This window comes from Brienomyrus brachyistius, chromosome 24 (assembly GCF_023856365.1).
Source record: "Brienomyrus brachyistius isolate T26 chromosome 24, BBRACH_0.4, whole genome shotgun sequence".
NCBI classification, from domain to species: domain Eukaryota; kingdom Metazoa; phylum Chordata; class Actinopteri; order Osteoglossiformes; family Mormyridae; genus Brienomyrus; species Brienomyrus brachyistius.
This window is the reverse complement of record NC_064556.1, coordinates 7,302,348-7,315,375: the sequence shown is the minus strand read 5'-3', so window position 1 is coordinate 7,315,375 and position 13,028 is coordinate 7,302,348. Positions and strand designations below refer to the sequence as shown.

The following is a 13,028-nucleotide window of genomic DNA, read 5'->3' as shown; positions in this document are numbered from 1 at the left end:
AGATGAGATCATGAAAGTCATCTCATCTTCCAACCCTACCACCTGCCCACTTGATCCAATCCCTTCTGCATTGTTTTAGACAATCTCTCTAGACCTTCTCCCCTTCATCACGACTATCATTAATGGCTCCATAACCTCCGGTCATGTACCAACAGCATTCAAAATAGCCAGGGTCATTCCCATCCTAAAAAAACCCACTCTAAATCCCTCAGACACTTGCAGCTACCGACCAGTATTGCTTCTTTCCTTCCTTTCAAAAATCCTCGAACGTACAGTCTATAACCAGCTTTCTCTCTGTCTCTCTCAGAACAACCTCCAGGATCCTAATCAGTCTGGCTTTAAAGCAGCTCACTCTACAGAGACTGCCCTCTGAGAAGCTACATGCTGCCAGATCGGCTAAACTGTCATCTGTCCTCATCCTTCTTGACCTATCAGCAGCATTTGACACGGTCAACCACAAAACTCTCTTATCCATCCTTAGGAGTCTTGGCATTGGTGGCCTGGCCTGGCGCTGGCTGGCTTCCTACCTAGAAGGCCGAACATACCAAGTGACATGGAATGGATCCACATCTACTCCATGTTGTCTTTCCACCGGTGTCCCTCAGGGCTCGGTTCTTGGCCCTCTCCTATTCTTCCTCTACACTAAATCTCTTGGCGAAGTTATATCCTCACATGGCTTCTCCTACCACTGCTATGCCGATGACACTCAACTCATCCTCTCCTTCCCTCCCTCAGACACTCATGTCTCCACTAAGATCTCTACATGCTTGGCAGACATCTCATCTTGGATGACCAGTCACCAGCTAAAACTCAACACTAGTAAAACTGAGCTGCTTTACATCCCGGCTGACTCATCCCCCCTCCAGGACCTTGCGATCTCTTTCGACAACTCCCTGATCCGTCCTTCGGTCTCTGCTAGAAACCTTGGAGTTACCATAGATGATCGGTTGTCATTTTCCTCACATATCGCCAGTCTTTCTCGCTCTTGTCGGTTTCTCCTCTTTAACATCAGGAGGATACGTCCATTTCTTTCCACTCAGGCTACCCAGATACTCGTCCAGTCCCTCGTCATCTCACGCCTTGATTACTGTAACTCGCTTCTAGCGGGTTTACCACTGAGCGCCATCCGTCCCCTCCAACTGATTCAGAATGCAGCTGCTCGTCTTGTTTTCAACCTTCCCAAGTTCTCCCACACCACTCCTTTGCTGCGCTCCCTCCACTGGCTTCCTGTAGCTGCACGCATCAGATTCAAAACACTGATGCTCGCATACAAAACCAAAAATTCTCTGGCACCATCCTACCTAAAGGACCTCATCACACCCCGCTCTGCACCACGATCTCTCCGATCCTCCAGCACTGCTCGACTGGTCCCTCCTCCCCTCAAGGCACAAGGAAGACACGCATCTCGGCTCTTCTCTGTCCTGGCACCTAATTGGTGGAATGAACTCCCCCTAGATGTCCGAACAGCTGAATCCTTGACTGTCTTCAAGCGACGACTCAAAACTTTTCTTTTTCAGAAATACCTGACGTAGAACTTCTATATTCTTTCTCGACTCTTATTCTGGTGTGTGTTTTAAAAAAAAAATAAAAAATTCTGCACTACTCAATGGAGTTCTCAGAGATAGTATTCATAGCTTGGGTCCTTATTGAGCTAGCATCGGAAATTCATTGCAGAGTCTCAAAGCACTTATGTAAGTCGCTCTGGCTAAGGGCGTCTGCCAAATCCTGTAAATGTAAATGTAAGGTACAGTACGGCATCCTCCACACCGACATCTGTCTGGTAGGCGAACTGTAGGGGGTCCTGAGCATGTTGTACCTGGGGTCTAAGAAGGTTGAGAAAGAACCGCTCCAGAGTCTTCATCAGATACTTATGCATGTATGTGAAGAAGAGGCACCAATAAATAAATGGATACAGCAGTACTATGTCATTCTGCTTCTCCTGTAGTGTGGATCACGGTGGAGAGTGCAGGACCAGACCAGGCTTACAGAAATGTAAGTGTGTTTGCATGTTTTTATTAATAATACCATTAATACTATGTTATGGTTGTATTCACACAATTGTTGTGATGAGTGTGGCTTTTCGCACTCTGTGTAGATGGATTTCCATGTTTGTGTTTAGGTGAGTTTCATGTCATTTTAGACAACATCCAAACGCGAAACAAAATATCAGAATCATCACCAAAAACACTATCAATTCATTTAATCGTTTTATGCTCGTATTGTCTTTGTGTTTGTGTGGGAGTGTAGGATGGTTAAAATATATTCTGATGTAGTTATACATCTTTAATTTCACAAAAAAAGAATCCTTTGCATTTGCTCTTTTTGCTCATGCTGTGAGTGTATGTGGTTTCTGTGTGAGATTCGTTAGTATTGTCCTAAGACGGCACCCGTAGGCAGTGACACCGGACTCTCTCTTCAAGTGCAAAATGTCTCTACAGGGTGGTTCTGGAACACTCCTTAATATTCATGAGAGAATATTACTGATTGGTCTCTGAATCCCTTAAACCAGGGGAGCCCAAATCCAGTCCTGGAGGGCCAGAGTCCTGCACATTTTTGGGTTTCCCCTCATTTAACACACCTGATTCAACTCCATGTGCTAATTACCACACAGTTCTTGAGCTGAATCATTTATGGTGGAACAGGGAAAGAACTAAGCTACACAGGGCTGCCCCCCCCTCCAGGACTGGACACCCCTGCCTTAGGCAGAAGAAACAGGCAGAACATGTCGATGTTAACTGGCCAATCAGGTAGTGCCCCTCTCATAAATATTAATCATCCAGCCAATTATGTAGGGCTTCGCTCATGAACATTAAAAAGCATTTATTGTAATTGTAAACAGGGAGGAAATGTGGCGGAAAATATCAAAATTCATTTCAGCGCCCATGTTAACAGATTAGAGTGGCCACGTGCCTGCGGGAGATGTGGGGCTCACGCCTCGCGGTAGCGGCGCCGCATCTACAGTCATGCACGCGATAAGCGGTTCTCTATGGAAGCGTATTGCGTTCATCTGAAAAATAATGAGTTCTGTTTTCCCAAATTAACGAAATAATCATCCTGAACAATAATTTTCTGATTTGTTTAATTAATAAGAACTTTGCGCGGCACCTATTCCGCCCCGCTTGACACTGCAATGTTTCACCCGGATCAGTAGATACAGTCTGACATGCTTCACGGAAATAAGCCGATGCATGTGAAATGCATTCAGACCGGCTTTGCTGTGACTAAAGACCATGTCAGACAATCGCTGCAAATACTGGATCCTCATGGAACGCGACTCCGGCGCCGGAATCATCCTTTGTATCAGAATCCAGGTCCAAACTTTTATTAAATATCACTTTAAATTTGTAATAATATTGCTTAAATATTCTGTTATTGATGGCCATTTTCAAGCCGCACGCGCCGGCTTTAGCGGTTAGAAGGAAAGACACTGACTTTAGTGTTGATCTCTGGTGCCATTCTGTGGTAAATATGCTTGTGATGAATATGTCTGATGAATGTTGCTGCTTTGTAATTTTATTTACCCGTAATTAAGCCGTTACTTTAGCTCGCGCTGCATTTTTGCGGCTCTTCCCGCCACCGTCGCGCGCCCTCCGACATTTGCTGAGCTGTTTCATAAACTTCAGTTCCCGCTTCGTTAGGGGAAGCTGTGCTGTTTTTATATCGTACAGAAACATAAAGTACAGGCGGCCTGATGGGATTAATAATTCTTCCTCCTGCCTACAGACTCCTGCCAGCTGACGCTGGACCCCAACACAGCAAACAGACGCCTGTCTCTGTCAGGGGGGAACAGGAAGGTGACAGGGGAGACAAAGCGGCAGCCATATCCTGATCATCCAGAGAGATTTGACCGCTGGCCCCAAGTTCTGTGCAGAGAGAGTCTGACTGGCCGCTGTTACTGGGAGGCTGAGTGGGATGGAGATGGAGCCCTGATAGGAGTGACTTATAAAGGGATCGGGAGGAAAGGAGAGAGGGGCTGTGCACTTGGATTCAATGACAAGTCATGGAGTCTGTGCTGTAATACTGACAGTTACTCTGTCTGGCTCAATGGTAAACAGACTCTCATACCCATAGAGCCTTCAGGCTCCCGCAGAGTAGGAGTGTATCTGGACTGGGGGGCTGGTACTCTGTCCTTCTACAGAGTCTCCTCTGATGGACTGACCCCCCTGCACAGACTCACCTCCTCATTCACTGAGTCCCTCTATCCAGGGTTTTTGGTTAATAGAAACTCCTCAGTGTCACTGTGACATGTTGATGGTTCTCCTGGCAAAAAGCTAACCTTTTAACCTTTATAATCCTTTTTACTCTGAAATGTATGTTTGATAAAAATAAATGACTGTGTTCAGTGAGCTGAATAAACATGAAAAGTATAGTTTTATACTTTTTCTCTCTAACTAAAATGTAACTAAATGTAATCCTGACTGGTGGAGGGGGGGCTTTCCCCCTCCCCTGTATATGTACATTTTATATATTTATGTCTATTTACTGTATTTCCTCCCTGTACAATGACAATAAAGGCTTTCTGTTCTGTCCTATTAATGTCCTGCTTCAGCGTCACCCAAAGCATAACTGAGTAACATAATGAAACCACAGTCTGCTGGATTAAGTTAAATTCACTGTATTACTGCAGCTGAACATAAGTGACACAATGACAGTCAGTCAACGTGCATAATAATCATTTAACTGGAGACATAACAGGCACAAAACACACTGGAATATATAATTATGTCCTGTTACTGTCCTGGTTCAGTGGATTAAAATTATTATTAATATAATTGAATAAATGATGAAATTTGTTTTGTTAAATGATTAAACCCCCCCCCCCCCCCCCCCCAGGTGTAGTCTGACTATGCCCCCGTCGGACAGAAGGCGCAGGTGCCCAGGCAGCCTTGCCCCCCCCCCCCCCCCCCCCCCAGTCGGACAGAACTGGCAGGTGCCCGGGCAGCCTTGCCACCCCCACCCCACTGTAAGAGGTCTGGTTACTCCCCCGTCGGACAGAACGGGCAGGTGCCCAGGCAGCTTTGCCACCCCCCATGTGTGTCTGACCCAGAGAAATTTATGCATAGATAGATATTGAATCCATTGCCCCCTTCCACCCCCGACTGGCCAAAGCCACTAAATTTATCTACATACATCATTATTAATGACAGACATGTAAGAATATACATAGACATCCATTAATAATCCACCTTTGGATTCATTATCTATTACAGATTCTACAGTGACTGTAGTCAGTTATAATGTCTCTCTATCAAGCTGCTGCCATATTTTTTACATCCACTGGACACGTCAATTCACAGAAGAAGCGATCCTTCCGGAAACAATGTATACTTTTCTGGGACGCCACTAGGTGGAGACAAAATACAGATTACTAAATAAAAAGATGTTCAAAATCAAATTATAAGAAAGCGGATCTATGCGCGATATATAATGCCATGATTACTCCATTTTAACGGGACACTTCTTTTGATGCAAGTATGTAATTAGCAGTCATTTGCGTTCTTTCATAATAAAAAACATAAATCATCCATATATTTTGCAGGAACAGACATCGCGCCGCTTAAGTTCAGCACTTTCCAGTTTGAGATGAACGTGATGTTGCCGTTTCCTGCCGGCGACCTTTAAAAATCCACGACAGCAGCGGTTAGATGCAGCGTGTGCATCGGCCATATTTACGGACAAAATCAAGCTGCTGACTTAGTTTGTGGTTAATACATAAGTAACAGCATGATACATTAATTGTGCTTCCTAAGGTAAAGTGTTACCGATGAGAGAACACTTTGAAAATCAGTAAATAACATTTTCTCTTGCCTTGACTGTAAATCAGAGCTAGACATGTTTGAGTAGATTACCAGGTTTCCTCTGGTTATTGCACTTACCGCACACAATATGAAGAAAATGTAAGTGAATCGAAATCTCCATGCAATGAATTAGCATCCTGTGAGTATCACGTGCTACACCCCATACATTAGCAATGGGCATCAGATCACTGTATTCAACAGGGTGAGGGGTTATTCAGAAAGGACGAGTGTATTATTATAAAACAGATTGATAAATCAGCTTGTTTAAGTAGTTATTACTGTATGTCTTGTTCAATCATCCAACATACTTTCCCAGCTGGCAGCTTTCAAAGAGGTTCTTGCAAAACTCGACATTCATGAAGGCCTCTATACCTTACGAAGCTAATTTTCTGTGTGAGTTAGATGAAATGCATGAATCCATTTCCAAAAGGGAGGCGACGGACGAAACGAGGGGAAACCAGGACCTGGAAAACAAGAAAAAAAAACCGTCAACGAGGGACAGGGAACAGGACGGACAGACAGAACTGACAAAGCGGTAGAAGCCAAGACAGGACTTGACATAGGACGGGAAAGGCAGACAAACAGATTAGAAAAGGGGACACGGAAGGAACAGGCGGGACCAAAGGACCGGGAGTGAACGAAGGAGACATCGGGGAACGAGGAGCAGAAACAGGAGGAACGGAGGGACGAGGGACAAAGAAAGGAGGGACAAAGACAGGAAGAGGAGCAAACAATGGAGGGGCAGGAGAGTAGGGAGAGAAGGAGGGGGAAGAAAGGGGAGCCCGAGGGAGCCCCAGCGGGCGACGGGTGGCAGCTGGAGGGGCCGCAGGCAGCCGGAGCCGGAGGGGACCTCGGAGCGGCAACGGAGGGGCCGAGGAGGGAGGCGGAGGGAGACCCAGGGAAGGGGACGAAGGAGCTGGAGGGGACCTAGGCGAGGGCAAGGAGAGGGGGGGAGCCACAGTAGGTGGCGACGTCCTCCGCCGCGCTGGAGTTGGGGGACCAGCAGGCGACTGAGGAGCCACAGTCGGGGAGCCCGCAGGCGACCGGCAAGGGGCCGGCGGAGGGAGCGAGGCAGGGTGACGAGGCTGTGGAGGGGGACCCGCAGGTGACATCCGACCCGGAGGGCCAGGACCCACAGGCGCCGACCGAGCCCCAGCACCGGCGAGGGAGGGCGAGCCAGGGGACCGGGTGGGAGGGACCCCAGCCCTGCGTCTGTGTCCTCTCCCACTGCGGGACACAGACATGGGGGTCTTTGGTCGAGGTCCAGCTCGCCGGGGTGAGGGCAGAGGAGTCATTAGAAGTGTCCCCGAGGGGTCTCACTCAAGCTCCTCCACCTCCGAGGAGGGAGGAGCGATGGTGGGGTCCTCTGGGACCTCCTCGGGGACTGGGGAAGAAGAGACTGGAGTAGGGCAAGGAACGGGAGTCACTGGGGACACAGTTACTTGAGGCGGAGGGAGCGCCTCTGGAGTGGGCGCGGGAGCTGCAGGTGGCAGGAGCGGAGGGAGCTCCTCAGGCCAGGCAGCTGTAAGCAGCGGGGACGGCTGCTCAGGCTGCACAGCGGCCCGACGTGTTCTCCGGACGGGGGAAGCTGCCTGAGGAGGCAGCTTAGCAGCGCTGGGGACCTCCATGGTGATCAGGAGGTATTCCCGATCACCTCCGGGAAGAAACACGGGGACGAGGGTGCACGCCCCCAGGGCGATCGTTGGCTCGAGCGCCGGTCTCTTCCTTCTCCTCCTCCGGCGCATGGCGATGGCGGGAGGCGGTGCTAGGTCCGTAAAGATGGATGGCGGGAGGATAGTCCCCGGGTCGCTGGGCGCGACGTATTGCTCCCTCCGGAGCTCGGCTACCCACCTCAAGTTATCGCGCACCTCCTCCGCTAGGTGCGCGTCCTCCTCCAGGGATAGCCGATCCAGGATATCCCAGCTCGGGCTAACGAGGTCCCATGCTGGGGGATCCTCCCGGATGCCGGGCTGGGCTATCCAGAATAGCAGCTGGTCAACGTGATTGCGGTAGTCCTCCTCAGTCACGGAAGCTGCTTCTTTCTTACGGTCTGTCATTCTGTCAGGATCACCGGTTAACGGGTGCGGCGAACAGGCAGGCAGACTGGCAGGATACGGGGAAAAACGGGGATTTATTTTGGAAACGGGGTGCAGGAAACATCTGACGCAGACTATCATCAATGACAGACAAGGAACCAACGCAAGACACGGACTGAAATACACAAGACTGGGCAAACATAATCAGACACAGCTGGGTATGATCAGGGAAAAACACGTGCATAATCAGGGGGCGTGGCACACATGAGGATTGTACGAGCTGGGCGTGACACCCGTGATGGGGCCTCTTAGATATGGTGCCAGTATCTCACAGGCCTTGGACACCGAATCACTCGGGCATTTCTGAGTCACATCTTTATTTAGCCTGATCTGTATTTTTTGTCTAGCAAATTTAACACAAACCAGTGTGTGGTCTGAATGACACACTAATGAAAGCTAATTCAGTGGCAGGAAAAGGTTTCCCGCTTATTTACATAAATTCCAGAGGTTCACAGGGCTGCCAGCTTTGGTCTCCTGGCTGCTGTGCATTTTCAATTCGAGACAAATCTGCACAGGCATTTACATGTATGTAACAGTTTTATTACCTTGTAAATAGTCTGTAGGGTTTGCAAGCTACCCAAACACCTTTGATGTAACTAATTATAAGTTTATAATAGGATAATATAGATTTGCCTATCCCAGGAACAACGGGCGCAGGCAGGAACCAACCCTGAGCGGGAACCAACCATGGGGGGCGCCAACACACCGCAGGGTGCACACACTCACACAGCCACACTCAAACAAGTACAGGGCCAATTCAGAGACGCCGATCAGCCAACCCTGCACGCCTTTGGACTGTGGGAGGAGACCGGAGCAGCACTGAAACACCTCGCTCCAAACGGGCTTCAGTGCAGGTAATATATTAAGGCAGCAGATATAAAGACTGGAAAGAAACAGAGCAGATAGTAAAGTGAAGCCATGCAGTCTGACAGAGTCAGTGAGGATCCTGGCTCCTTTAAGGATGTCTTCTTTGGACTTTATCCTCTGTGTGAGATTGCTGTTGTTTTGCCAGTGAGGACTGCAGGGTGTGAGCGCAGCTTTTCAGCGTTGAAACTTGTAAAAAATCACCAGCGATCAGCCGTGGCAGATGAGCGTCTGTGGGATCCAGCTGATCTCAGCACTGAGAACCAGCCTGCAAAAGCACTTAATTCAGATGTTTGTGAAACGTTCTGCTGCTCAGCACAACAACCGTCACCTTAAGGCGTCTTAATAAAAATGTGGTCAGTGTAAGAGTTAGTGCACCACCTTTTACACGGCGGAGACTGAATACATCATTACTAACGGACTCAGAGTTTCTAGAAGTTATTAAAAAAGATTGGACAACATTTATTGAAACAGGTGCCTGGTATCTCTGTGTACAGACTCTGGGAGACGGCAAAGGCTGTAACTCGAGATAGAATAATTTCATATTCAGCGGTGATTACACACCAGCTGCCACCAGTTGTTACCCTGCAACATGAATGATTCTGTATTTGAATCACTTCATCCTCAATCTGAGTCTGAATATTCCTCGAGGAAAGTCATCAAGTGGTCAGGAACCTATGAAGGAGATCAGGAGCTTGTGGTCTGTATGCACCATGACGTCCAATCCCAAGAGACACATGATCATTCACTTACAGGCCTGTGTCACACCAAGGGCCTCTTTTTTGATCAGTGCGTATCGGGTTTCACTGGGAGTCAGACTCGTACACAGACATGTACATCACTGGTCTGTATTCTACATCTGGCTGGGGGCAGGCAGGGAGAAAACCTGCCAGTGTAGTTCAACATCCCCACGATGCATGTCAGTCCTTCAGTACTCTGAGGTTTGGGCATGTTGATAATGGCTTTAATGTTGTCGGGATTCACCTCAGTCCCTGTGACGCTTATTTTATGTCCCAGGAACTTCACCTCATTCACTCTGAACTCACAGTGTTCATTTAGAGTGAGGTCTGCATTCTCAAACTTCTGGGGAACTTTGCATAGCCTATCGTCATGCTCCCTCTGGTCTTTGCCAATTACCAAAATGTCATCGGTATAGTACTGTGTTCTAGGTGCGCCTGAGAAGATCTGAGAGATTCTCAGCTGGAAGTGCTCGAGTGCCGAGGAGATCCCAAAAGGCAGTCTGTTAAAACAGTATCTGCTGAAGGAGTAATGAAGGTCATCAAGGGCTTGGAGTCTTTATATGAGGGTATCTGCCAAAATCCCGATCAGGCATCCCGTTTGGAGAACGCTACTGCCCCGCCCAATTTGGCAAGTGTGTCATCCACAGCTGGGAGTATGTGCCTCTTTCAGCAGACACTTCCATTGAGTCTTGTTAGGTCCACACAGATCCTAATATGTGGCAGAGCGGGCTAAGCCTCGGAAGATCGGAAGGTTGCTCGATCCAGCCTGGCTTTGGCAGAATAGCCACATGTCTCTGGGCCCTTGAGCAGAGCCCTTAACTCCCAGCTCCATAGGTGCCACTGCAGGTGGCTGCCCTTTGCTGCCAAGCTGACTCTCACCTCCATGTGTACAGAGCTCCATGTCCAGGGGCTGACAGTGCATATGGTGATGCCACCTCAGCTAACTCTGTCTTATAATACAACTTCCTGCTGATTCACTTGCCCATTGACTTCGGATGTTAAAATTTGTTCTCTCATATATTATAATGTGTTTAATAATAAAATACTCAGCCAGGGCTGTGGTCTCTGCAAACTATTTCTGTTTGTCAGACAAAACCAGCGTGTCATTGTTTTTCTCCCCAGTCATGTACAGCAGCGAGTTGAATGGTCTTCCTCAGTCTTTTCAGATAATCCTGAAGCTCCTCAAAATCACTCAAAGCATCATAGGCACTGAGTCCAGCTGCTTGTCCTGTCAAAACTGAAGCTTCCTGGAGGTTCTAGTGAAAATATCTGCTCCACCTCTCATGATATTGTCTTTGCTCCCCCTCTTGGAAACGCATCTGTAAGCTGGCCAGCTCCCTCACTTACTGTAGCAGGCCCTAGTATTGCCAGATCCTCTGTATTTCCTCTTACCTTCAAACTAAGGTTGGTTTTCTACTCACGGCCTCCTGTTGCCGATCTTCTGGCCATCGTTCCTGGGGTGAGAATGTAATAGAAGTTCCAGGTTCCTGAAAAAAGGTTCTCTGTCACCTTGCATGCACCCACAATGGGTCGTTTAAAGACACCAGTTCGGCTGCCTGTATGTTTGTCACATGCGGCAGAAACAGCAGTGACTCGGGCAAACCAGCACAAACATGAACATGCAGTAGGAGGGGCTCAAATCCCCAGACAGCGCCACCCACTGTGCCACCAGCCACATAGCATTTCATTCATCTGCAAATGTATATTTAAACCTTTGAGGTCCATCTCAGGCTCTTTGCAAGCAGAGATCAGGTCACTGGAATCTGAAGCAGTGTTACTAATCTTACTAAAGCATGGCAGAAGTGCTCACTTCTTTAACATTTATTCTGTGATCAAAGCACTGACTGCAAAAAACATGGAGACCATAACGTCTCTAAAAGGTGAAAACACGACATGTCAAGCGCCCCCTACTGGCTGGCTGCAGTACCATTATTAGCACCACCCATCCCCATGTGTTTCAGTGGTAAAAGAGGCGATTTTCCACATCACTTTCATGTCTTTCCATCTACAGTCTCTAATTCGAACAGTTAGTTTTCCCTATGCTAACATCTGCAGATTTTTTCTCCAGAAATGAATCTTTAAAACATTATTCTAACTATATTGTAAGTAGGCGTACCTGAGATCGACTCTATTTTCTACTGCACGGACTCGGGCTCCAGATTTGACAACATGCTGAGGGTTTGCTTCACTTCCTAAGAACAGAAGGCAGTGCAGACAAGTGTCCATGTTTTATACAGTCGATGGGTCAAAGTATATTCACAGACAAAAAAGGCTCAGACTGAAACATAACAGAACAGAGTTATAACTTTCTCTTTAAATTTCTCAAAGCAAAATAATGCTTAATTTGTCATTAAATTTTGGAAATATAATATTCTAAATATCCAAGACTGTTTAATATATTGATCACTTTAAACTGGTATTTCTGATGCATGTCACACCCAGGGTGAACCCCTGCCTTGTGCTGGCTGGGATGGGCCCAGGCTCCCCTGCAACAGTGACCCGCATGTGGATGGATGGATATTGTATGTACATTAGTCAGCCACATATGCTGTACGGCTTTGTTTTCCGGACAGTCTGGGCTACTCAGATATGTCATAATTTGATGTGTAAATGCTGACAGTCTTGATATCATCTTTCTTATCAGGAAAAACTACTTGGTTATATAGATATTTCTCAATTTTTTGTCTCATCTAATATAAAAATTGGCAGGCAGTACAAATATAATCTTATAAATGCTGAGATTAGAATCTCTGTGATGTGAGAATGCAGGGGTTTCATTGGGGACCTTTCTATGGCTTAGTACTGTGAAGGAATAAATGGTAAATGGACTGCGTTTATATAGCGCTTTTCTACTCCTACGAGTACTCAAAGCGCTTTACATTTCATGCCTCACATTCACCCATCCACACACTCATACACACACCGGTGGCAGAGGCTGCCATGCAAGGTGCCAACCTGCTCACCGGGAGCAATTTGGGGTTCAGTGTCTTGCTCAAGGACACTTTGATGGGGTCAGGAGGAACCAAGGCTCGAACCTGCAACCCTCCAGTTGCTGAACAAAAGCACTACCTCCTGTGCCACCATCTTCCCCGCATGGTTAAGACTCGGCCCAGACTGTCCGGAATACATGGTTAGTGCCAGGCGCAAATGAATATCTTTGATTTTGCATACATTTGGTAACTTGTTGAAGTTGTCTGATAGTCAGTAATACATGGTTTAATTATTATGATTTTTTTATTTATTATTTTAAAACATCTGAAAGAATCTGAAATAGAAAAGCTTATTTTAGTTTATGCTCCACTGGATAAACACAGACATTACAGACGGTTGTACAATCTAATGCTGAATGTTGTTTGCTATCATTTTTCTGCCTGCATATGCTGTGATTGGTGCAGTGAAATCTGAGAATGTGTTTGTGGTCAGTATCATAGCCTCAGACAACAAACCAACGCTGTAGCGCGACATTGTGTTTACATGTGGGAGGGATTCCAGCTACATAATGGGCGCGTTCTATTTCAACTGTTTTGACG

At 47.2% G+C, this 13,028-nt stretch overlaps 1 protein-coding gene across 50 annotated transcripts in view; it reads left to right on the top strand.

Moving 5' to 3' along the window:
- Positions 1 to 13,028, top strand: part of LOC125720048 (NACHT, LRR and PYD domains-containing protein 12-like) — a 215,522-nt gene that overhangs the window by 52,192 nt on the left and 150,302 nt on the right. For 2 of the 50 annotated variants that reach the window (XM_048995050.1, XM_048995047.1), the window contains exon 18: positions 1,946 to 1,992. The exons of 47 other annotated variants lie outside the window; for them this stretch is intronic. In XM_048995050.1, the coding sequence (XP_048851007.1) occupies positions 1,946 to 1,992 (47 nt within the window). Of the gene's footprint in view, positions 1 to 1,945; positions 1,993 to 3,723; positions 4,533 to 13,028 lie in introns of those variants that run through there. One more of the 50 variants, XM_048995051.1, reaches the window with a different exon arrangement.